Source organism: Microcebus murinus, chromosome 5 (genome assembly GCF_040939455.1).
Source record: "Microcebus murinus isolate Inina chromosome 5, M.murinus_Inina_mat1.0, whole genome shotgun sequence".
NCBI classification, from domain to species: Eukaryota; Metazoa; Chordata; class Mammalia; order Primates; family Cheirogaleidae; genus Microcebus; species Microcebus murinus.
Window position 1 is genome coordinate 110467151 of NC_134108.1, and position 21599 is coordinate 110488749.

Below are 21599 nucleotides of genomic sequence, written 5' to 3' on the forward strand. Positions count from 1 at the left end.
ATGGGCAGCTGTCACAACATTCACATCAACTAGGACATAAGGGTCTCCAAAGAGGAGCTCTGAACGGCTGTGAACTTCACACATCCGCCTACCCCTTGCCCTGGGATGCTTTCCTTTCCCCTCGCATTCTGCTGGTCAAGTTGTTTTAACGTCAGGACTCTTAGGAGCCTGCCTGATTATGTTCCACCTATTCCCCCATCCTCATAGCATTACTCCTGCTTTAAAAACACTTGGCACATTCTTACTTGAATACATTACATTGTTGTGTAATTATTTATTCATTGATTCTACCCCCACTCCCCCATCCCAAGACTCTAAGTTCTTTGAAGGCAGGAATATGCCTTATTCCTCTTTGTATTTCAGCACTAGGCCCAATACCCAGTCTTCAGTATATTCAGTCTTCAATATATTTCTGCAGAGTGAATTAGAGCTCATGCCTGGAGGAGCATAACCTTGCCAAGAAAGAGGGAGGGGCTAGGAGGGAGGAGGAGGCAGGATCTGAAGACCTGGGGGGCTGCCGTGGGAAGATGCCATCCCACTGCTGCATTCGGCCACGAGGCGGCGCTGCTCTGAAGAGCCAGCCAGTCCGTTTGGGGGCTGAGGCCGACAGCCCGGGACCAAAGCGGGAACTCCAGCAGGAGGCAGACATTGCCCCGCTGGCCCCAGCCTGGTTACATGCCGCACTCCGGCCTGGTCAAAGAGCCAAGTCTTCAGGAGGTTGCTGGCCCCAGGTCTCTCCCCAGTGACTGATGATGTTAAACCCTACACTTCTGTGATTGGTTTAGACAAAATGACAAGGGTAACTATTGGAAATGAGCTGGTGAAACAGGATCTAAGCTACCCTCTAGGGGCGGGAGCTAGGGGACCTGGGTTGCGGGGTTGGCAGGTCCGGCCTGCTGTGTGGCGTGAAGACATGGCTCATGGGCAGAGCCAAGGAGCTGCGCTGCTACCGCTCCTGCAACTTCTGTGGCTGCTGCCTCACTCCGGGGCCTTCCCTGCAGGTGAGATGGTGCCTCTCCTTTACTTCCACCCTGACAGCATTAGAGCTGGGGAGCCCACCCAGGGCATTTGAGGAGCAGCCCCGCGCTTTGTAAATGGTGGGGAGCCTTATGAGATAGTGGAAACAACGCGGAATTGGGAAAGGGAGCTACTGGTTATGGATGGTAAACAATGTCAGAGTGCATTACATGTTCTATTTAAGACAGTCTCTGGAAGCAGAGATTATTCCCTCCATTTCACAAATGAAAAAAATGAGACGCAGCATTATTTGTGCAAGTTCACACCACTGGCAAGTGGTAGACTGGGATTTGATCTCGGCGAATGTTATTAATATTTTCACGCCTCCACTCAGGATTCCACTCTGCCTTCTGTCATTAACTCACCTTGTGATTGTTGAAATTCTCCTACCTTTATTGGTCCTTAGTTTCCTTCTCTGTGGAGGAGAGGGTAGAATGGAGGAATAATCTGGAAGATCCCTCTTACTCTATTATTCTGGGTGTTGGGTAGAAGGTTTCCTGCTGGCTGGGGGTCCTGCCAAGAGTTTCATAGAAAAGGGATTATTTCCTGTAGTTGTGGGGTCCCTTCCCCCGATCCTGTCGCTGGGAGTTCTGGAGCACTGGGGGAGGGGAAAGCATTTTCAGAGACACCTGGTGCCAATGAAGTGGCTAAAGAAATGTCTGGAGGCTGGTTTCTCAGTTTACCATTGGTTTCTGAGGGTAAGTGAGACGGTCCCATCTACGACATGGGGAGACCATAGCAATTCCTTCTCCCTCCCTCTAAGACTGGGAAATCCATCCATAAATTTCAGTATGGTGGCTATGTCACTTAGACAGAGGAGTCACCTTTGGGAGGAGGCAGCTCTGTGCCTGGACACACGGCGGCGTGAGCAGCGCGAGCGGAGTGCAGGCTGGATTGGGCTTCTACTTGCTGCTTTGTCTGGGTGCCTTTGTGCAGTGCAGACATGCCGCGAACAGAACGGCTCTGAATCTGTCACTCTAGACAGTAAGGCTTTTTTTTTTTTTTTTTTTTTTTTTACTTTTTACAACTTTAGACAGTTTAATGGGGAGAGGAAGTTTGGAGAGATCCACTAATTTCTTCTTCACCTCACTGGGAGGGGAAGCCTGAATAACAGACACAGGAGAGTGTCGTGCCACACCTCGGCCCTCACTCCCTGAAGCAGGCCTTGAGGTTTCCTCAGCTAAAGAGGACGAGGAGCTTCCCACCTCCCTGACGCGCCCTGTCTCCTTTGCAGCTCCTGCTCCAGGGTGGCGAGACGACACGCAGAACCACACGTTCCTGCACACGGTGTACTGCCAGAATGGCAGTCCCGGCGTGGGGCTCTCTGAGGCCTATGATGAGGACCAGCTTTTCTCCTTCGACTTTTCCCGGAACACCCGAGTTCCTCGCCTGCCTGAATTTGCCAAGTGGACTGAGGAACAGAGCGATGCCTCTGCTATCTTATTTGACGCAGGGTTCTGCCAGATGATGATCCAGCAAATAGGCCCACACCTCGATGGGAAAATCCCAGTGTCCAGAGGTCAGGAGTTTCGGGGAGTGAAGGGAGGAGGGCTGCATTCTTAACTTGCTTACTCTGTACACTGAACGATTCCCCTCCCCATGAGCTCCCCATCTCTAATGCCTTCTGGTTCTCCCCGGGACCTCAGTTTTTCCACAAGCCTTGGTTTGCAGCCTGTGTTTTGTTGTGGGCAGAAAACAAGTGCCTGGCATATGGTAGACTTTCAAAACTATTTATTGAACTTGATGAATTCAACGGGGATCATTTGATGCTTACTGAATATTAGCCCTTATATTACTATGCCCAGCAAGCTGGAAGGGGAGAATGGAAGCATCCGATGAGGTGCCCGCGTTTAATGCGGGACAGTGCATGGTTAGACACCAGTGTGAGCTCTAGACAGGGCGTCAGCACGAGGGGTCGGAGTCGCCCGGATCTGGCTGTCCTTCTAGGTCTAGCTGCGGTTCCCGCTGGGCCCCAACTCCCCTGAGTCTGCCCTGCTCTCCTTGTGCCGTGACCCCTCGAAGCACAGAGGTACCATCTAAACTAGTCTCTCCTTTCCCTCACACCTGATCCCCTCGCCAGGGTTCCCTGTCGCTGAGGTATTCACAATGAAGCCCCTGGAGTTTGGCAAGCCCAACACGCTGGTCTGTTTTGTCAGTAATCTCTTCCCGCCCACGTTGACGGTGAGCTGGCAGCATGGCTCCGCCCCTGTGGAAGGAGTCGGGCCCACTTTCGTCTCAGCCATTGACGGACTCACCTTCCAGGCCTTTTCTTACTTAAACTTCACCCCGGAACCCTCTGACATTTTCTCCTGCATGGTGACTCATGAAATCGACCGCTACACTGCAATTGCCTATTGGGGTGAGGCCTTTCCCTGGAAGTCTGGTCCTTTCAGGGACAAAAAGGGATAGGACTATGGGAGGGACCTTCTTCCTCTACCCGGATTTTGTTTAATCCACTTACTCTAACCCAAACTCAATCTTCCATGCCTCAGTTGCTCCCTTGTCATCCCAGACACCCAAGTCATTCCCATGGGCAGGAGGCTCCCTAGCCAGGTCTCCAGGCTGATCTACTTCCCTCCCCTCCAGTGCCCCGGAACGCGCTGCCCTCGGATCTCCTGGAGAATGTGCTGTGTGGCGTGGCCTTCGGCCTGGGTGTGCTGGGCATCGTTGTGGGCACTGTCCTCATCATCTACTTCCGCAAGCCTTGCTCAGGTGGTGTGTCATCTGGCGGGGGGTGAGCCGTGGGAGCCAGTGATGCACGTGTGCACGTGTCCAGTGATGCAGTGATGCGCGTGTGCACGCGTCCAGTGATGCAGTGATGCGCGTGTGCACGCGTCCAGTGATGCAGTGATGCGCGTGTGCACGCGTCCAGTGATGCAGTGATGCGCGTGTGCACGCGTCCAGTGATGCAGTGATGCACGTGTCCAGTGATGCAGTGATGCGCGTGTGCACGTGTCCAGTGATACAGTGATGCGTGTGTGCACGTGTCCAGTGATGCAGTGATGCACGTGTCCAGTGATGCAGTGATGCGCGTGTGCACGCGTCCAGTGATGCAGTGATGCAGTGATGCACGTGTCCAGTGATGCAGTGATGCGCGTGTGCACGCGTCCAGTGATGCAGTGATGCGCGTGTGCACGTGTCCAGTGATGCAGTGATGCGCGTGTCCAGTGATGCAGTGATGCGCGTGTGCACGTGTCCAGTGATACAGTGATGCGTGTGTGCATGTGTCCAGTGATGCAGTGATGCACGTGTCCAGTGATGCAGTGATGCACGTGTGCACGCGTCCAGTGATGCAGTGATGCAGTGATGCACGCGTCCAGTGATGCAGTGACGCGCGTGTGCACGCGTCCAGTGATGCAGTGACGCGCGTGTGCACGCGTCCAGTGATGCAGTGACGCGCGTGTGCACGCGTCCAGTGATGCAGTGACGCGCGTGTGCACGCGTCCAGTGATGCAGTGACGCGCGTGTGCACGCGTCCAGTGATGCAGTGATGCGCGTGTGCACGTGTCCAGTGATGCAGTGATGCGCGTGTCCAGTGATGCAGTGATGCGCCTGTGCACGTGTCCAGTGATACAGTGATGCGTGTGTGCATGTGTCCAGTGATGCAGTGATGCACGCGTCCAGTGATGCAGTGATGCGCGTGTGCACGCGTCCAGTGATGCAGTGATGCGCGTGTGCACGCGTCCAGTGATGCAGTGATGCGCGTGTGCACGCGTCCAGTGATGCAGTGATGCGCGTGTGCACGTGTCCAGTGATGCAGTGATGTGCGTGTGCACGTGTCCAGTGATACAGTGATGCGTGTGTGCATGTGTCCAGTGATGCAGTGATGCACGTGTCCAGTGATGCAGTGATGCGCGTGTGCACGCGTCCAGTGATGCAGTGATGCAGTGATGCACGCGTCCAGTGATGCAGTGACACGCGTGTGCACGCGTCCAGTGATGCAGTGACGCGCGTGTGCACGCGTCCAGTGATGCAGTGAGGCGCGTGTGCATGTGTAAGGGTTATCTGTGGCGTGGGGGGACAGCACCGTGGGGCACTTCCTCCCAGGTGGAGACCTGGTACACACACAGTTTAAGGTCACAAGAGTAGCTGTGAGTGTGAGAGGAGTGATATGAGGAGCTGTAGGAAAGGTCCCTGGAGATGACTTGGGGACAAGAAAAGATCAGCCTCTGTGGGGTGTGCCATAGGCAGGGCGAGCAAGTCCGGGAGGAGAAGATCCCCTGACGGCTTTCCTCCTTCCCTCTCTCCTCAGGCTGATCTTCCCGAGCAGAGTTTGATGCCAACAGCTCAGTCTTCCAAACAGAGGGTGTGCAGGTTTCTTGCACCCTGCCCAGGATGTCTCCTCCTCAGGCTGGAAGAAGTCCCTGGGATCCCTCAGGGCGTACATGTGGGTTTCCCAGCTGGGTGCTCTGCTGTCCCTGGGCCTGCATCCCGGGAGGCCAAGGTGGCCTGCTTGTCACAGCCACGTCCCTTCTCACTTCAAGGCAATAAATGTCCTTTCTGAATGTCAGTGTGGCTTCTTTCTTAACTCATGGTGTTTGTTTCCAGAGTGGGTTGTCATTCGAAATTCAGCACGCCTTAACCTGAACTCAGCTTGCCCTCCTGAGGGAGAGAATAGGGAATCCCCCAGCACTGCACCATGGCTTTTGTGCCTGTTGGTTTGTGCAAAATATGTAAAAAACGAAGGCAGGGCTATTTTCTGATAATCTGTTCACAAAATGGTTGAGAAAGGTGCTTGTTTTTGGGTTTTGGTGGGGGTTTTTTTGCATTTTACTGTTTGTGAAAACATTCTTGTCTAGCATAGGCTGCCTTGAGCAATACATGACTCCCTGGCGCCCTCACCATCCCCAGGGAAACAAGAGCTCGGGACGGGAGGAAGAAGCCGCCGGGGCTCTCCTAATCCCGTCAGAGCAGTTCTGTGAGAACAGCATCATCAAGCTCCTAAGGTGAAGTGGGAACAGCCAGCCTGGAAGGGCAAAGAATTCACCTGTCTTCCGGACGATCTGTTCTTTGGCTTGAGTGAACCATCCAAGGAGAACTGCGACAGTGCTGTCCTGCGCGGGTCACGGGAGCAGGCAGCACGTGATCACTGGCGCTAAATCACTGTGCATGCTCTTTACTTCTTGTTTTCTTTCTTTTTTTTTTTTTTTTTTGAGACAGAGTCTCGCTTTGTTGCCTAGGCTAGAGTGAGTGCCGTGGCGTCAGCCTAGCTCACAGCAACCTCAAACTCCTGGGCTCAAGCGATCCTTCTGCCTCAGCCTCCCGGGTAGCTGGGACTACAGGCACGAGCCACCATGCCCGGCTAATTTTTTCTATATATATTAGTTGGCCAATTAATTTGTTTCTATTTATAGTAGAGACAGGGTCTCGCTCTTGCTCAGGCTGGTTTCGAACTCCTGACCTCGAGCAATCTGCCCGCCTCGGCCTCCCAGAGTGCTAGGATTACAGGCGTGAGCCACCGCGCCCGGCCTACTTCTTGTTTTCAACAGGGTCTACAGTTGTTTTGGACAGGTGGCATTAAAGTTAGGAGTGAAGTTACTTTGATATTGGTGAGGGATTCTCTGTTCTTCACATTGTACCAGAGTCTCATCTAAGGGGAAATATCCAATTCTTCCTTAGAGAAGTTGGCACCTCCTCTGAACCATCTCACTTCTAAAAGCAGCACGTAAGAAGTATGGGCTCCAGAATCAGACTGCTGGGAATTCGGTCATGACTGTTAAGTTATTAGCTGTGCCCTTGGGCAAGTTACTTAACTTGTACCTTGGTATCATTTTCTGTAAAAGGATAACGATAACCATGGTGTCTCCTTTATAGGGTTGTGGTGAAGCTTAAATAAGTTAGTATCTGCAGGATGCTTAGAAGAGTGTTTGGCTCATAGAAAAGGTGCTCAATAACCTAGCATTATCACTATTTGTCTTGATTTTCATAGGAGAATTTAGTAGTGTCGTTGACTTCTTTCTCTTCCTGGAGCATACTTTGAACCCACCTTCAAGTGTTGTATTTTCTCCCTTTGCGATGTTTTTATTTTTATTCTTATTTTGCCATTCTAAACCTGTTCCTTGTTGCTTTCTAGTTCTTTCTTCCTAATTTCTATCTCTCTGTTTCTCAACTTATCCAGAAATTTCTTGCCAGCCAAACCTGAAAACTGCTTTTATTTTATTATGCGGTGTGACCTTAGACAAGTTACTTTCCTCTCTGGGCCTCAAACTCCTTATCTAAGATGATGGGTTTAGAATAGATGCTCTCTGGCCAAGTGGTCATGGTACTGTCCCTTAAGCACTCTGGAAGCGTCCAACACCCCCTAGCCTGGCGCTCCAAGCACTAACAAGACCCTGCGCTGCTTGGCTTCTGAGATCAGACGAGATCGGGCACTTTCAGGGTGGTGTGGCTGTAGATTGCCCCTTTTCTAATAAAAGATATTCCCTGTTCCCAGTAGGAGTCTGGTTCTTGAAAAAATCTGTTTTCCTCACTCTTCCTTGACAGTACCATGTCCGTCTTCACTTTGGGCCATGCGCCCAGGCTCTCTCCTCTTACAGGGAAGACTTCTTTATTCTCTTCAGCTTGTTTCTGTCTTAACCAACTCTGTAGGTCCAACTCAAGTTCAACCTCTTCCATGAACCTGTCCCTAATTCTCCAGCCCTAACTGATCTTTATTGAACTCTTCACAGCACTCAACCCAAGGATTGAGATATGCTGCCTTATTTCCTATATTAATTTTTTCACCCAACTAATTTATAATTTCTATAATTCAGGGATCATAAACAGCTTACACCCCCACCAACAGAGCAAGGGAGCTCTCATTTCCCTTATCCTCACAAATGCCTGAAATTATTTGACTCCAAATGTCAGCAATATGGTGCGTGTAGAGTGGTATCTTGCTTTAATTTGCCTCCTCTCATTACTTGTGAGGCTGGGCATTTTTTTCATGGGTTCTTCTCTCTATATAAATTACTGATTCATATCTTTTGTCTATTCTAAAATTTCATTTTCTTTTTCTTGTGAATTTGGGGGGTATATATATTCTATACAGTAATGTTACATCAGCATAGCTATTACAAATGCTTTCTTCCAGTTTGGTGTTCATTAGTTAAATTTGTATATAACACCGTCCCTGAATAGAATGATTTAATTTTGATAGTCAAAACCCTTATGGTTGTGCTTATGTGATCTTAAGAAGTCCTTTCCAAACCCAAGGCAGTAAAGTTACAATTTTTAGTGGAATAGAAAGTGATAAGGTGATGCTCCATTTTCTCAATGAGAATATTTTAAAAGTTTTTTTTCCAACTTCAATTTATAAAGTTTTAGGAATATAGAAGTTATAGGGAAATAGTCAAATGTCTGCTAATTACATTTATTTAGTTAGTAACTCACAAATTTAAAATTACTTTTTTTAAACATTGTAATGAGGGCATATTGCTGTTTCCACCCCACGTTTCATAAATCAATTTTATTCCAATTCCCATACATTTATTAACTGAGATCATTTTAGGGTAATGTATCTTCTCCAAACAACTCTGACAGCATGCCCATAATTTGGAAAAAAATAAGGTCTTATACATAAGATATTTCCCTATTTTCTGATGAATAATTTTGGGTAAAAAAGCTTTGCTTTATATTTATGTGGCCATATAATATTCCATTATGTTTTCTTCTATTAGTATTATTGTATCTGTTCACATTTAGATCTTTATTGATCTGAAAATTTTCTATATGGTGTAAGGATACAACTTTATTTTCCCTCAAAATAGTAAATTGATCTTGTGAATACCATTTACCAAAATTCCATTTTTATCCAAGGATTTTATACCAAGCCTCCTTGTGTGCATAGATTTGTCTCTGGATTATTCCGTTCCACTGATTTGTTACTTCGTATGTCAAAATCACATTGGTTAGTTATTTTGTCTTTTAAATATGTGTTATTAATACTATTTGGTAGGACTAGTCTCCATTTCTTTACCATCCCACCTCCACCATTTTGCTTTTCTTTACCAAAATTGTCTAAGATACTCACAGACTTTATTTCCATGTACATTTTAGAATCGGTTTGTCAAATTCTCCCCAAATCCTGCCATGATTTTGGTTGGGGCAGCATTTAGGCTATAGCGGGGAGAGAGTGTTATTATGTCAGGATGGCCCAGCCATGACTATAGCATATCTCTCTACTTCTCAGGTCTTCAGTTATGTACTTTAATAAAATTTTCTTTTTTTCATAAAGTTCTTATATTTTCATATGTTAATTCCTAAACATGCTATGGTTTTCCTTGCTATTATAAATGGTAGAAAATTTTCAATCATTTTTTAAATTGATTATTAGGAATATAGGATTTAGAGTTATAAATCCTGAGTTCAAGTTATGGTTCTGTTACTTAGTATCTGGGTAAATCTGAGCAACCACTTAGCCTCCCTCTGCCTCCATTCTGTCATGAGTAAAATGGAGATCATGTTCTTTAGGAGCTGTGGCGGCAAATCAGGTAGACTATCCCCTAGCAGTTCAAGTAATTTGGCTGCAGGATAGAAGGATGGTGAACTAGCTCTGGTGGCTGCAACCCAGGGGTCAGAGTTTAGTTCTAGAGCAGTGAATCCTGATGGGGGGGAGTGTGTGGGTGGAGGTGATGTAGGGGTGGGGGAGACTGGGATAGACTGGGCAAGTGACACAATCCTGGCAGGGTGCAGGTGGTGTAGTTTTGAAAAGACACTGAAGGAAGTTACAATGTGGTCTCATGCTACTGGTTTTAGATTACAAACGATTGGTTGAGCAATTTTTGTGTTTATAAAATGGAGGCTTGAGTTAAAGCCATCTGTCTAGAAGAGGAACCTAAGAACTTACATGAAGCAACTTTAGGAAGTGCCTAAAGAGACTTATTATGATGGCCGTACTCAGAAAAAGCAAGAGACCACTTTGGGACTTCCTTCAGCGTGTGATGCCTGTGACGATATAGCAGCTTGTTTTGTTTCAGCCAGTCCAGGCTCTTCGTCGGACCCCTCCTCCCCAGTAGCGCCTCCCCGCCTCGCCAAGCCTGTGGGGCCCCATACCGGGTCTGTGCTGCGGACTGCCTCCTTCCCCCTATGAACCCAGCCCAGACGTCGGCTCACCTGCAGGCCCTCTCAGTTGAGAGGACTCCCTGTCCACACGCCAACAATGATTTCTCTTCTAAGTCCTCTGGCCTTATTGCTTACTTGCTTTCACATAAAGTCTTCTCTTTAAAAGTGTTTGTTCTCACTCCCCAACTGACCTACAAGTGAAGTGATGTGGGGACGGAGTCCGTATCTCCTAGCTCTGGTATTCCCTGAAATGCTTTGCACACAAGCACGGACAAGACCACTGCAGGCCTGTGGCCAGGCTAAGGGAAGAGGCGTGGGAGGAGGGCTCGCTCTCTGGGCAGCTGCGTAGTGGCGGTGAAAGAAAGACGGCGTACCTTCTTCAGTCCTAGTGCTGCGCGGCCAACTACGGGCAGGGCAGCTGAAATATTCTTTTGAGCTGGCTGGAGGCAGAGAGACAGACCCGTATCGGTAAAAATAGTACGGCCAGGAGGAGGAGAGGAAGGAAAAAATTGCTTTGCTGAGCACAGGTCTCTGGGTTTTCTGTCCTGCTTTATTCTAAAAAACCCCTCAGACTTCACATTAATAGAGAAGTGAAACCTTCCCCTGCCGTCTCCTGCTGCAGCCTCGCAGAAGCTTTCACATCTCCTTTGGCTGCCAGGGCAGAGGGCTGGACGCGAGAGGGAACTCCGTGCGGCGTCACTGGCTCTGGCTAGGGCCTCGCCCGGGCTGGCACAGGACCACACGCCGCGTGCTGCCTTGCCCGGGCTGGGCTGCGTAGACATTGAAAAGGAGCCCCAAACCCGGGTCCTGCACAGTGAGGCTCACCGCTTGTCTGGGCAGAATGGGGAGGAATGTGAGGGGGAATTTTGTCGGGGTGCGCGTGTGTAGAGAATTCATAGAGTTTTGAAACTGTCAAAAGAGAAAGTGAAAGAGACAGTGGTTCTCAGAGCAGAAGGAACTCTGAGAACAGGAAAGATAAGTCTCGAATGGATTGTGGCTCTTCTTTTTCTCCTTTTCCCAGCAAAGGCTCCACTAAATCCCTTTATTTGGGCCATCCCAGTCTCAAGATGTAGTGAGTTGTGTGGGCATGATCAAGAGTGTGTGTGTGTGTGTATGTGTGTGTGTGTGTGTGTGTGTGTGTGTGTAGGAGTTATATGAGGAGTTAAAACCTCTAGATCTTGGGTGTGAATTACTGGATCTGTTTTTTTTTTTTTTTAATTGAGACAAAGTCTTGCTCTGTTGCCTAGGCTAGAGTGCCGTGGCATCAGCCTAGGCTCACAGCAACCTCAAACTCCTGGGCTCAAATGATCCTCCTGCCTCAGCCTCTCAAGTAGCTGGGACTACAGACATGTGTCACCATGCTTGGCTAATTTTATATATATATGTTTTAGTTGTCCAGCTAATTTGTTTCTATTTTTAGTAGAGACGGGGTTTTGCTCTTGCTCAGGCTAGTCTCGAACTCCTGAGCTCAAACGATCCACCTGCCTCAGCCTCCCAGAGTGCTAGGATTCCAGGCATGAGCCACTGCGCCCGGTCTGGACCTGTTTTTGAACTTGTAAAATAGGAAAACTAACAAGTCATTTAAGGCCACACTTGCACAGTGGCTCACTCCTGGAATCCCAGCACTCTGGGAGGCCAAGGTGGGAGGAGCTCAGGAGTTTGAGACCAACCTGAATAAGAGCCAGACCCTGTTTGAAAAATTAGCCGGGAATCGTGGCATGCACCTGTGGTCCCAGCTACTTGGGAGGCTGAAGCCAGAAGATCACTTGAGTACAGGAGTCTGAGGTTGCTGTGAGCTATGATGACGACACTGTACTCTACCCAGGGTGACAGAGGAAGACTCTGTCTCAAAAACCAAACAAGCAAACAAAAACAAGTCATTTAAGATTAAGGGAGATAACATATAAAGGAGCTACTTATTATAACACCTGTTACAAAGTAGAAGCTCTACAATTTTGGATTCCCCACCCCATGTTCTGCCCATTCTGACACACCTGAAGCTTCATTAGCAGAGTTAGAGTATATAACCAAAGTGGGGGTGGAGGGGCTGGGAGATACGGGGAGAGATTCGGTTAATCTCAATTATTAAATAGTTACATAAAACAAGTCTTTGTTTCTGATATTGATCTTTGTATTTATTTTTTTGTACATGCATTTTTTCCTTCCCGTTTTCTTCATAAATATCAGATTCTCCTGGGGTCACGGACTTTGGGGGAGGACAGGTAAGTGTGGTGTCAAGGGGTTCCCTCTTCATCCTTTTCTGTTTAGTTCACTGTTACATCAAATCCAGTAGCTTCCAGAAACTAAGAGGAGGAGAGGCAGCCCTGAAGCCTATTGAGGAGCAGAGGGAAGTCAATTTAGGGTTTTAAGTTAGTGATAGAAAAAGTTAGTGTATGGTTCACAATGGGATGGAAGAATGAATGCCATTTAAAACTTGTCTTTTCCAGAGGAAGAAAAGTTGGGAAGCTCTATCTCATTTTTCTAGTGGCTTCATAATGCAGGGACCTGCCCCGGGACAAAGGGGACCACAGGAGAAACACATGGGGAGCTTAGAGTTTGGGGGAAGGAGGTGAACTGTCACTGGCCCATCACCAGCTATTTTTCAGGGGTTTAAGTGGAGTTACCGCGTGGTCTGCACCTGAGATCACTCACAGCGTGGGAGGGTATGGTTTCCTGGCTTCAGAAAGCAGCTGTTTCAGCTGAGGAGGAAATGAAGCTTGACAGGCTAGAACAGAAGTAGCAGGGGAGGCTCGTGGAGGGATTTCCAGGCTGCTGTGCCTGACCTCTAAGGTGGAACTGCCTCCCTCATTCTGCAGACCTGCTCCGAGACCAGGTGACTCTGTACTGTCTGTGCCTCCTTCCTTTTCAGCAGCCTGGCCTCTGCCACCTGCCCAGGAGGGCTCCGTGTCCTCCCATCTCCTGGGTGGCAGGACAGACCAAGGGTTTATACAATGTCTTCCTAGGTAACCTCCTTTGAAAGAACAGGAGAGGTTATCTAGTCCTAGTCCTTTTTGGGCAGGGGGTGGGCAGCAAGAGGGAAAAGTTAAACCAATGGGTAGTCCAGGCTAGGAATATTGGCATTATTTCCTCCACTGATCTAGGGGAATCCACCTACAGACTGGTTGTTCTGCAGGAAAATAATTGAGAATGAGACCAGGAATCCTGTTGTCTAAGCCTAGGGCAGGATGAGGCTTACCTAGTAACTGATGATGCCAGGCTGAGGCACTCTGCGATTTGTCTCTACATCTGTCCCCGCCTACCTGGCCAATCTGACCAGGCTCAGTTTGGGACACGGGACTCCGATGAGCTGGTGGGAACAGGTCTAGTGTCTGGGGGCTGGGTAGCACCAAATCATTGATCTAGTGGGGATCTAGGGGCCAGGGCAATACCATATTCAGCTTAGTGTCTGGAGATCATCTACCAAGGCTGGGGCTTCTGGGACAGGCGGGGACCCAAGGCCCCTGGAAGAGTTGGTCCAGGGGACTGGACCAGCGGCGTCTTCACGGAACAGAGCATGACCACACTCCTGCCGCTGCTGCTGGGCCTCAGCCTGGGCTGCACAGGAGCAGGTAAGGACATTCCTTCCTGGACCTTCCCTGCCTTTTACTCCTGCTTTGGGGTAAGGATGCTCAGTTTTGTTATTGGATTTGGATACCCCAGACTAGTTTGTCTCCCTATAGCACGTTGTACTCTACCTTTGTGGCAATTTTAATAGTAATTAAGCTGTATGATTATTTGTGTGATAGATATCCCCTGCTGGAATACAGGCAAGGACAACGTCCGTCTTGTTCATGGCTGCATCCCGCTCCTAGCACGGTGGCTGGCACGCAGCAGGTGCTTCATAAATTTGTGCAGACTGAATGTTTAATAATATTCCCAGCACAGAACAAGACTGACTCTTTCCTTTGGCCCTTTTTCTCTCTCAATAATTTGCCCCACTGAAGGTCTGGGTTCTGGGTAAATTGTCACATTTAAACGTGCAAATAATCCTGTCTCTGTACCTAGTGTCACATAAAGAGGAAACCAGGTCTATAAACTTCTCTGCTACTACCATCTACTCCCTTAAATTGGGCTCTCACAGACTCCCGTGTGTGAGCTTGGCCAGCAGATGCTGCTGGAGTTGGAAAATAATCTGTGTCAGACTAACTGGATGTAACGAAGGTCGGGGCTCCCCGCTGAACATAGGGAAACCAATTTCTTTTCTTTTTCCTTTTTTTTTTTTTTTTTTTTTTTTTTGAGACAGAGTTTCCCAGGCTAGAGTGCTGTGGCATCAGCTTAGCTCACAGCAACCTCAAACTCCTGGGCTCAAGCAATCCTCCTGCCTCAGCCTCCCGAGTAGCTGGGACTACAGGCATGCACCACCATGCCCGGCTAATTTTTTCTATATATTTTTAGTTGTCCAGCTAATTTGTTTCTATTTATAGTAGAGACGGGGTCTCACTCTTGCTCAGGCTGGTCTTGAACTCCTGACTTCGAGCAATCCTCTCCCGCCTCGGCCTCCCAGAGTGCTAGGATTACAGGCGTGAGCCACCGCGCCCGGCCCAATTTTTTTTTTTTTCTATATGCTCTCACTTAACACTTCTTTGAGAAGATATGTGGGTTTTTTCCTCCATACTGACCAATGCTCCTATACTGGCTGTGTATCCTGCAATTCAATTCAATTCAATTGTGACACTAACTGGAGTTAGCACAGACCCCACAGGTGCAGGGCTCAGTTTCACAAGCCAGTTTCCAGACACCAATCACAAGTAGCAGGTCCCCGATTATCCACAACTCTGTTCCACTTGGCTACAAATTAGAGGTTCCTACGACCCCCTTGTTGGGTTTGATAATTTGCTAGAGAAGCTCATTGAAACCAGGAAAACAGCTTACTTACTATTGCCCATTTATTATAAAGGATGTTTTAGTTTATTTTAATTGGCAAATAATAAATGTACATATTCATGGGATAGATAGTGTTTGGATCCATATAATGTACGGTGATCAGATCAGGGTAATTAGCATATCCATCATCTCAAATGTTTATCATTTCTTTGTGTTGGGAACATTCAATGTCCTTCTAGCTATTTGAAACTATATAATATACTATTGTGAACTATGGTCATCCTACAGTGGTAGAAAACACTAGAATTTATTTCTCCTATCTAGCTATAATTTTGTATCCTTTAACAACGAATATTTTAAAGCAGCAGTCCCCAACCTTTTCGGCACCAGGGACTGGTTTCATGGAAGATAATTTTTCCATGGATGGGGTGGGGGTGGGCGTGTGGCAGAGCTCTGCGGCCCAGGCCCTAACAGGCCAAGGACTCGTTGGGGACCACAGTTTCAAAGGATATAAATGAACAGCCAGATAAAGTTCACAGGGCGAGGTCTGGAAGAGTGTCCATTGCAGGAGCTTCTGCCCCCATGGAGTTGGGGTACCCCACTCTCCTGGCAGGTGGATATATTCACCAACTGAGATGGTCTCCAAATTCCACAATTTGGTGATTTTTATGGAGGCTTCATCACATAGGTGTGATCTGTTATTAATTCAATCTCCCCTACATGATGCTGGGGAATTGGACTAAAGTTTCCAGGCTCCTAACCATGGCTCGGTCTTTCTGGTGACCAGCGCTCATCCAGGAGCCCGCTAAGAGTCACCTCATTAGAACAAAAGACACTCCTATTATCCAGGAAATTCCAAGGGATTAGGAGCTCTGCATCAGGAACCAGGGGCAAAGACCAAATATGAGAACAAAAACAAAAGATGCACATGGCATCCCTATCACTCAGGAAATTATAGGGTTTTAGGAGCTCCTAAATATATATACATTTATTTTATGCATGTATATATATGTGTATTTATCTATTTATGTCACAACAGCAAAGGACAGTGACTTGGCTCCTCTAGGTGGCTTTGTGGCCCATGTGGAAAGCACCTGTCTATTGGACGATGATGGGACTGCCCAGGATTTCACATATTGCATCTCCTTCAACAAGGATCTGCTGACCTGCTGGGATCAACAAGAGGAAAAAATGGCCCCCTGTGAATTTGGGGTGCTGAATGGCTTGGCCAGTTACCTGTCAGATTACCTCAACCAGCAAGGCACCCTGCTCCAGCGCTTGCGCAGTGGGCTCCAGGACTGCGCCACGCACACCCAGCCCTTCTGGGGGTCACTGACCCACAGGACACGTGAGGAGGGAGGGGTGCAGATGGGCGTCACGAAGCACAGTTAGGAGAGGGGAGGCCAGGAGGAATCCTTAGCAGGCGGGGGGGGGGGGTGAGATTTGGGCAGGAAAGAAGAGAAAATGTGTGGACCTGGAACATAGAAAGAGGGAGGGTTGAACCTCTAGGGGGACAAGGGGACAGGAGTAAAGGGGAGGTGGTGCTCAGGCAGTGAGGAGAGCGCGCAGAGGCCAGGGCGTCTCAGGATGCAGGCGGGAGTTCAACCAGGGCTGTGTCAGAGCAACCAACACAGCTTTCCCCAGGGTGTTTGTGCGTCTTCAGCCCCCAATGTCATATTCTGGATCTGGGCTGGACCTGGGCATGGAAATGTTTGCAAGTCGGGTTTAGGGTTCTCTCTCACCCTTACTCCCTGGCATTGAGAATGGCTTGAGGATCAAATAGACTTGAAGATCTCCTTAAGACAGAGTAGCATGTCTCAAGATGTGGTTTCTGAGCCACGTTTCTTGGAATTGCCTGGAGGACGCACTTGTCAAAAACGCAAGCCGTGGTACCACTCCAGGTCTGCCGAATGAAAGTATCTGGGGATGAAAGCTAGGGAATCTGCATTTTAACATAACTTGTTGGATTTTAATTTAAGATTTTGTTTGAAAAATACCAAAGCAGAGGCAAGAAGGAAGGCTACTGAGAAGAATAAACTAGTAAATGTGGCAGTATTAACAATCTCATTTTTTGGACTACATTAATTCCAAGCTTGTTTCCTTAAATTATGTGAAAAGAAAAGGCTTTATGTAGCAAATTAATTTGTTAACAAAGATTTTGGGGAAAATTCTTTTCTACCTTTTCAAATAACAATTTATAACTCTGGATCACTCTTAGTTTATGTACTTTCAAGCTTATGTACTTGAAATAAATACAACTTCAGAAACAGCTTACAGTTCAGATATGGCTTTTATTATACTAATTGTGATCAAACCTAATTTTGGAGGAGGAAAGGAAGAAGGGGCAATGAAGGAAGGAGAGAGAAGAAAGAGGGAACACAGGAGTGAATCTAACTCCTGCCTTTCAAATGGCAGCTCGGCAGGAGGGAGGGGGAGGGGAGTAAGTCGACAAAAATCTATGGAGAGTTGAAATAGGAAAGAAACCAGGTTGGAGAAGAAGCCAGAATGTCACCCTCCTTCCTGAACAAGTTTTGTCTCCTATGCAGGGCCACCAACCGTGCAGGTAGCCCAAACCACTCCTTTTAACACGAGGGAGCCTGTGATGCTGGCCTGCTACGTGTGGGGCTTCTATCCAGCAGATGTGACCATCACCTGGAGGAAGAATGGGCAGCCCGTCACCCCCCACAACAGTGCCCAGAAGACTTCCCAGCCCAATGGAGACTGGACATATCAGACCCTGTCCCACTTAGCTCTGACCCCCTCTTACGGGGACACCTACACCTGTGTAGTGGAGCACGTCGGGGCTCCTGAGCCCATCCTTCAGGACTGGAGTACGTGTGTGGCAAGTAGAGGGAAGTAGGTAGAGCAGGGGGAGTGAGATGTGGACAGATACATGGCGCATGTTAGAGAGGGAGGTGCTGAAACAGGGAGTGAGTCCAGAGGAACCCACGGAGGGTTTAGGACCGGAAATGGGGCAATAGGATAAAGGAATAGAAATAATTAGTCATTGTTATTGTTGCTATCGTGCTGTGGTTGATGTTGCTGTGTTTGTGTTTGAGGGTGGGAAGGGAGAGTGATTGTCCTGAAAGAGGATGTAGGCAGGGCACGGTGGCTCACCACTGTAATCTTAGCACTTTGGGAGGCTGAGGCAGGAGGATTGCATGAGGCCAGGAGTTCAAGACTAGCCTGAGCAAGAGCGAGACCTCATCTCTACACAAACTAAAAAAAAAAAAAGAAAGAAAAAAATCAGTCAGGTGCAGTGGTACTCACTCATAGTCCCCAGCTACTCAGGAGGCTGAGGCAGTAGAATCCTTTGAGTCCAGGAGTTTGAGACTATGGTGAGCTGTGATCATGTCACTGCACTCTAGCCTGGGCAACACAGTGAGATCTTGTCTCTCTAAAAAAAAAAAAAAAAAAAAAAAAAAAAAGATATAGACTTGGTAACCATATTTTCAGAACCCCAAATTATAATAGACTTTTCTAGGCTCCTTATATTTCAACTCTTCTGCTGTTCTGGTGTCAGGTCAGGAATGGGAGTTGAAGAAGTGGTGATGGTGGAAGAGGAAGGGGGACTTCTCTCAGTGTGGGGCAGTGCTGCATTTGGGCTGCCCTATCAAGCATAAGGGACAGCAAAGCCACAGCTGGTAGACACTTCGGCGTGCATGCTTGGGGGCTAATGGATAAAGAATTGGTTACCACTGTTTGAACGCAGGATTGAGAATAGTTTAAGGTAATGAGAGAAGTTGCACACAAATTTTGGGATTCTTGGCAAAGAGAAGAGAAAGAAATAAGGAAGAGGAAGGGTGTCTACAAAGGGCCAGGGAACAGAATCTCAGGCTGGCCACTGAGACTGGCCTCCCCCTGTGGAGAGGGTTGTCTTGCAGGGCAGAGGGAGGGGCATGGGGATCAGAGAGGAGAATTCACATGTTCACTTGAGCTGTCCTGGGGAAAGTCTCCTACAGGGTGCACGAGAACTTTTCATTGGTGATGGAGTGTTCATTTTATCACGGGAAAAGAATCTGTGGGACATGATTCAGAAGAGGACCAGCTCCAGGAAGTGTGGGGGCTGTGGAGTGGAATGGAGACAAGCTCTGAAAGGACACATGGGAAATCTAGACGTAGAAGACATACAAGTACTAGGATAACTCACAGAATGAAGCCACTGGAGGTTAGGAAAGGTGGACAGATTTTAATAGGAAACTGCTCAACTGGAGCAAGTAAGGGAGGAAACCCTGTCTCCATGGGGGCAATGGAGAGGGGAGTGAGGAGCCCTTCATCCTGGAGAGGGTAAGGAAGGAAAGAGGATGTCTTGAGAGGCCCCACTGTATTGGAGAGGACCTGGAAGCTGGGGAGGTGGGTTCCCCAGGCTTACTCTAGGAGTAGAGGTTTGGGAAGGGCCAGTTCCTTGAGAGTGGGTGGTGTGAGCTAGACGCTTGGAGCTGGGATAAAGGACTTTTGAACCTGCTGGGAAGAGGTTGCAATAAATTCGGTTTGATTGGTTCTAGTAAATTCCTGTTTTTTGCAGCACCTGTGCTGTCCCCCATGCAGACAGTGAAGGTTTCCGTGTCTGCAGTGACTCTGGGCCTGGGCCTCATCATCTTCTCTCTTGGTTTGATCAGCTGGAGGAGGGCTGCCTCCTCTAGTGAGTGACCCTCTGAACTCCCATCCCCACCGCTGCTCCCAGTCTCTGCTTACTTGCTATTTGTGACTGACGCGCTCATTCCTACCCCATTTGCTGTGAATATTGCTGGATACTTTTATCTGCAAAGACTGGGCTAATCAAGTGTTTTTCTCTCTTAGGCTACATTCCTCTCCCTGGGTCCAATTATCCAGAAGGTAATACCTCTGTTGATCTGTTTGCCTACTGGCCCTTTGGTGGGGGTGGCAGTTAGAGTGGGTCAATGTTGGGTTCAGCTAATGGTGCTTGTAGCAGGGATGCGCTTCCACGTTTGATGAACACTTAGCCAAGGGCATGATTTAAGCTGCCAGTGTTATGATTAGGAGCAGGAAAGAGGAGAGCACACATCCTTGTCTTCTACCCAGCAGCATGTCTATGGGGAGGAAGCTGAAGGTGGTTTCTTTGTATTAGTTGTAGGTGACCTAGAATTTTCAATATCACTGTATTAAGGGCTCTGGCATGGGATGGTTACAAACGATGGGGTCAAGTTGTGTTGAAGCCTCATTGTCTTTTTATCTTCTGCAGGACGGCACATTTCCTAGAGGCAGAATTCTACAATTTCCACTCTGAGTGAGAAGGAGATGCAAACTCTAACTGATAATACCATGCCTCCCCAACCTCTTCAAAGCCCTGGCATTTTCCTCGATTCTATGGTTTCTCCATTCTTCTCTGAATTTCCCAGTCCCCCATATACAAACCTTAGCAACTTGGGGAACTCATTCCTGGGAATATTCTGTAACCAAATTATTGTCCAAGGCTATATTTCTGAGGTGAATATAATCTGGGGAAGGGAATTATAGGCCCTCCTGGGGGCTTCAGTGTGCCACAGAGGGTAGTGAGTCACTGGTGACCATTTCTGAGAAATAAACTCTGGTGGAAATGAGTGTTTCTTTGATGTCTTTTTCCTGTGGCCCTGGGAAGGGAATATGGGCAGAGAAGGAAGGAGCAGGGATTGATTTTCTCCTACTTGAGTGGAGGGGTCCGTGCCTCCTCCCCTTTTCCCATCTAGACAAGACAGAATTTGGGGCAGTTTTCTGATTTACAATTTATAAGAAGAAATTAAACTGTGGTGAGGAGGAGTCACAGAGTAAGGGAGAGGAAGGGGATTAACAGTTTACTCACCTCACAGGGGATCTTCTGAGGATTAAATGAGTTCGTACTCACAAGTGGCCAGGAACACTGCCTGGCACGTGCAGAGCCTGCACTACCGTCAGCATTACCAGGTAGTCAATTTTGGGGGCGGGCATTGTACCAGGTGCATCGTTTCATTTGAGCCTCATCGCAACTGTGAGGCAGACCCCTCAGATAGTCAGGATTCAGATTTGAATTCTAGAAAGTTATTCCTTCCATGCGTTGAGTGGGAAAGAGCCCACAGCTCCAGTGCTTATCATGCCCTGAGTGCTAGGCTGGGTGCTTTGTATTTGTATCTCCTTCTCTTCTCACAATAACCCTATAGGACTGCGGCCCAGCCCCGTCCGGCCTGTTAGGGACGGCCACAGAGCTCCGTTCCCCACCCCCACTTCCCACCCCCATCCCCAGAAAAACTGTCTCCCACGAACTCAGGCCGGGGCACAGCAGAGGTGACGGCGGGGAGAGGGCGAGGCTTCCGCATTTACGGCGGCCCCCGCGGCTCGCCTCGCCGCCTGAGCTCCGCCTCCTGCTCCGGAAACCCTCCCAGGAAACCCGTCCCTGCTGCCAAACAGGTTGGGTCCTGCTGCCGCACAGGATGTTTCTCTGCCCGAGCTGGCAGTAAGTCACTTGTTTTATTCTGAGCCCCGCTGCTGGGAGCGCACATCTCTTCAGGGCCGCCCCTCCTTCCCCTCTGGCCGAGCGCAGGGGCCCGCGAGTCGGCTCGCGTCGCACGCCGCGCCGCCGGGACAGCCTGCCGGCCGTGAGCGGCGACACCTGCTGGGCACCGGAAGCGGCGCTGCGGACCGTTTTGGGTTAGAGCTGGGTGGCGGCTGAGGGTCGGGAAAAGAAAGCGGAGTGAGGACCAGTGCTGAGGGAGCCTGGCCTGACCGGGGGTCGCGGAAGGAGA

The 21599-nt window shown here is 48.6% G+C and overlaps 2 protein-coding genes across 5 annotated transcripts; both read left to right on the plus strand.

The window, feature by feature from the left end:
• The first annotated feature begins 826 nt into the window (after positions 1-826).
• Positions 827-5522, plus strand: LOC105886004 (HLA class II histocompatibility antigen, DM alpha chain). 3 transcript variants are annotated; one of them, XM_012791371.3, is made up of 5 exons: positions 827-1001; positions 2252-2536; positions 3098-3376; positions 3604-3751; positions 5270-5522. In XM_012791371.3, exons 1-5 carry the CDS (start codon positions 914-916, stop codon positions 5292-5294), a joined length of 825 nt encoding a protein of 274 aa, XP_012646825.2. In that variant the 5' UTR covers positions 827-913; the 3' UTR covers positions 5295-5522. The 3 variants fall into 3 exon arrangements, with proteins under 3 accessions (XP_012646825.2, XP_012646826.2, XP_012646827.2); XM_012791372.3 differs by having other exon boundaries at positions 3604-3732; XM_012791373.3 differs by having other exon boundaries at positions 3604-3729.
• Positions 5523-13300: 7778 nt separating this feature from the next.
• LOC105886010 (HLA class II histocompatibility antigen, DM beta chain) lies at positions 13301-20444 on the plus strand. Of its 2 annotated transcripts, none has more exons than XM_076003440.1 (6): positions 13301-13628; positions 15923-16231; positions 17430-17714; positions 19409-19525; positions 19684-19719; positions 20087-20444. In XM_076003440.1, exons 1-6 carry the CDS (start codon positions 13574-13576, stop codon positions 20101-20103), a joined length of 819 nt encoding a protein of 272 aa, XP_075859555.1. In that variant the 5' UTR covers positions 13301-13573; the 3' UTR covers positions 20104-20444. The 2 variants fall into 2 exon arrangements, with proteins under 2 accessions (XP_075859555.1, XP_075859557.1); XM_076003442.1 differs by having other exon boundaries at positions 13307-13628; positions 15950-16231.
• Positions 20445-21599: the final 1155 nt, after the last annotated feature.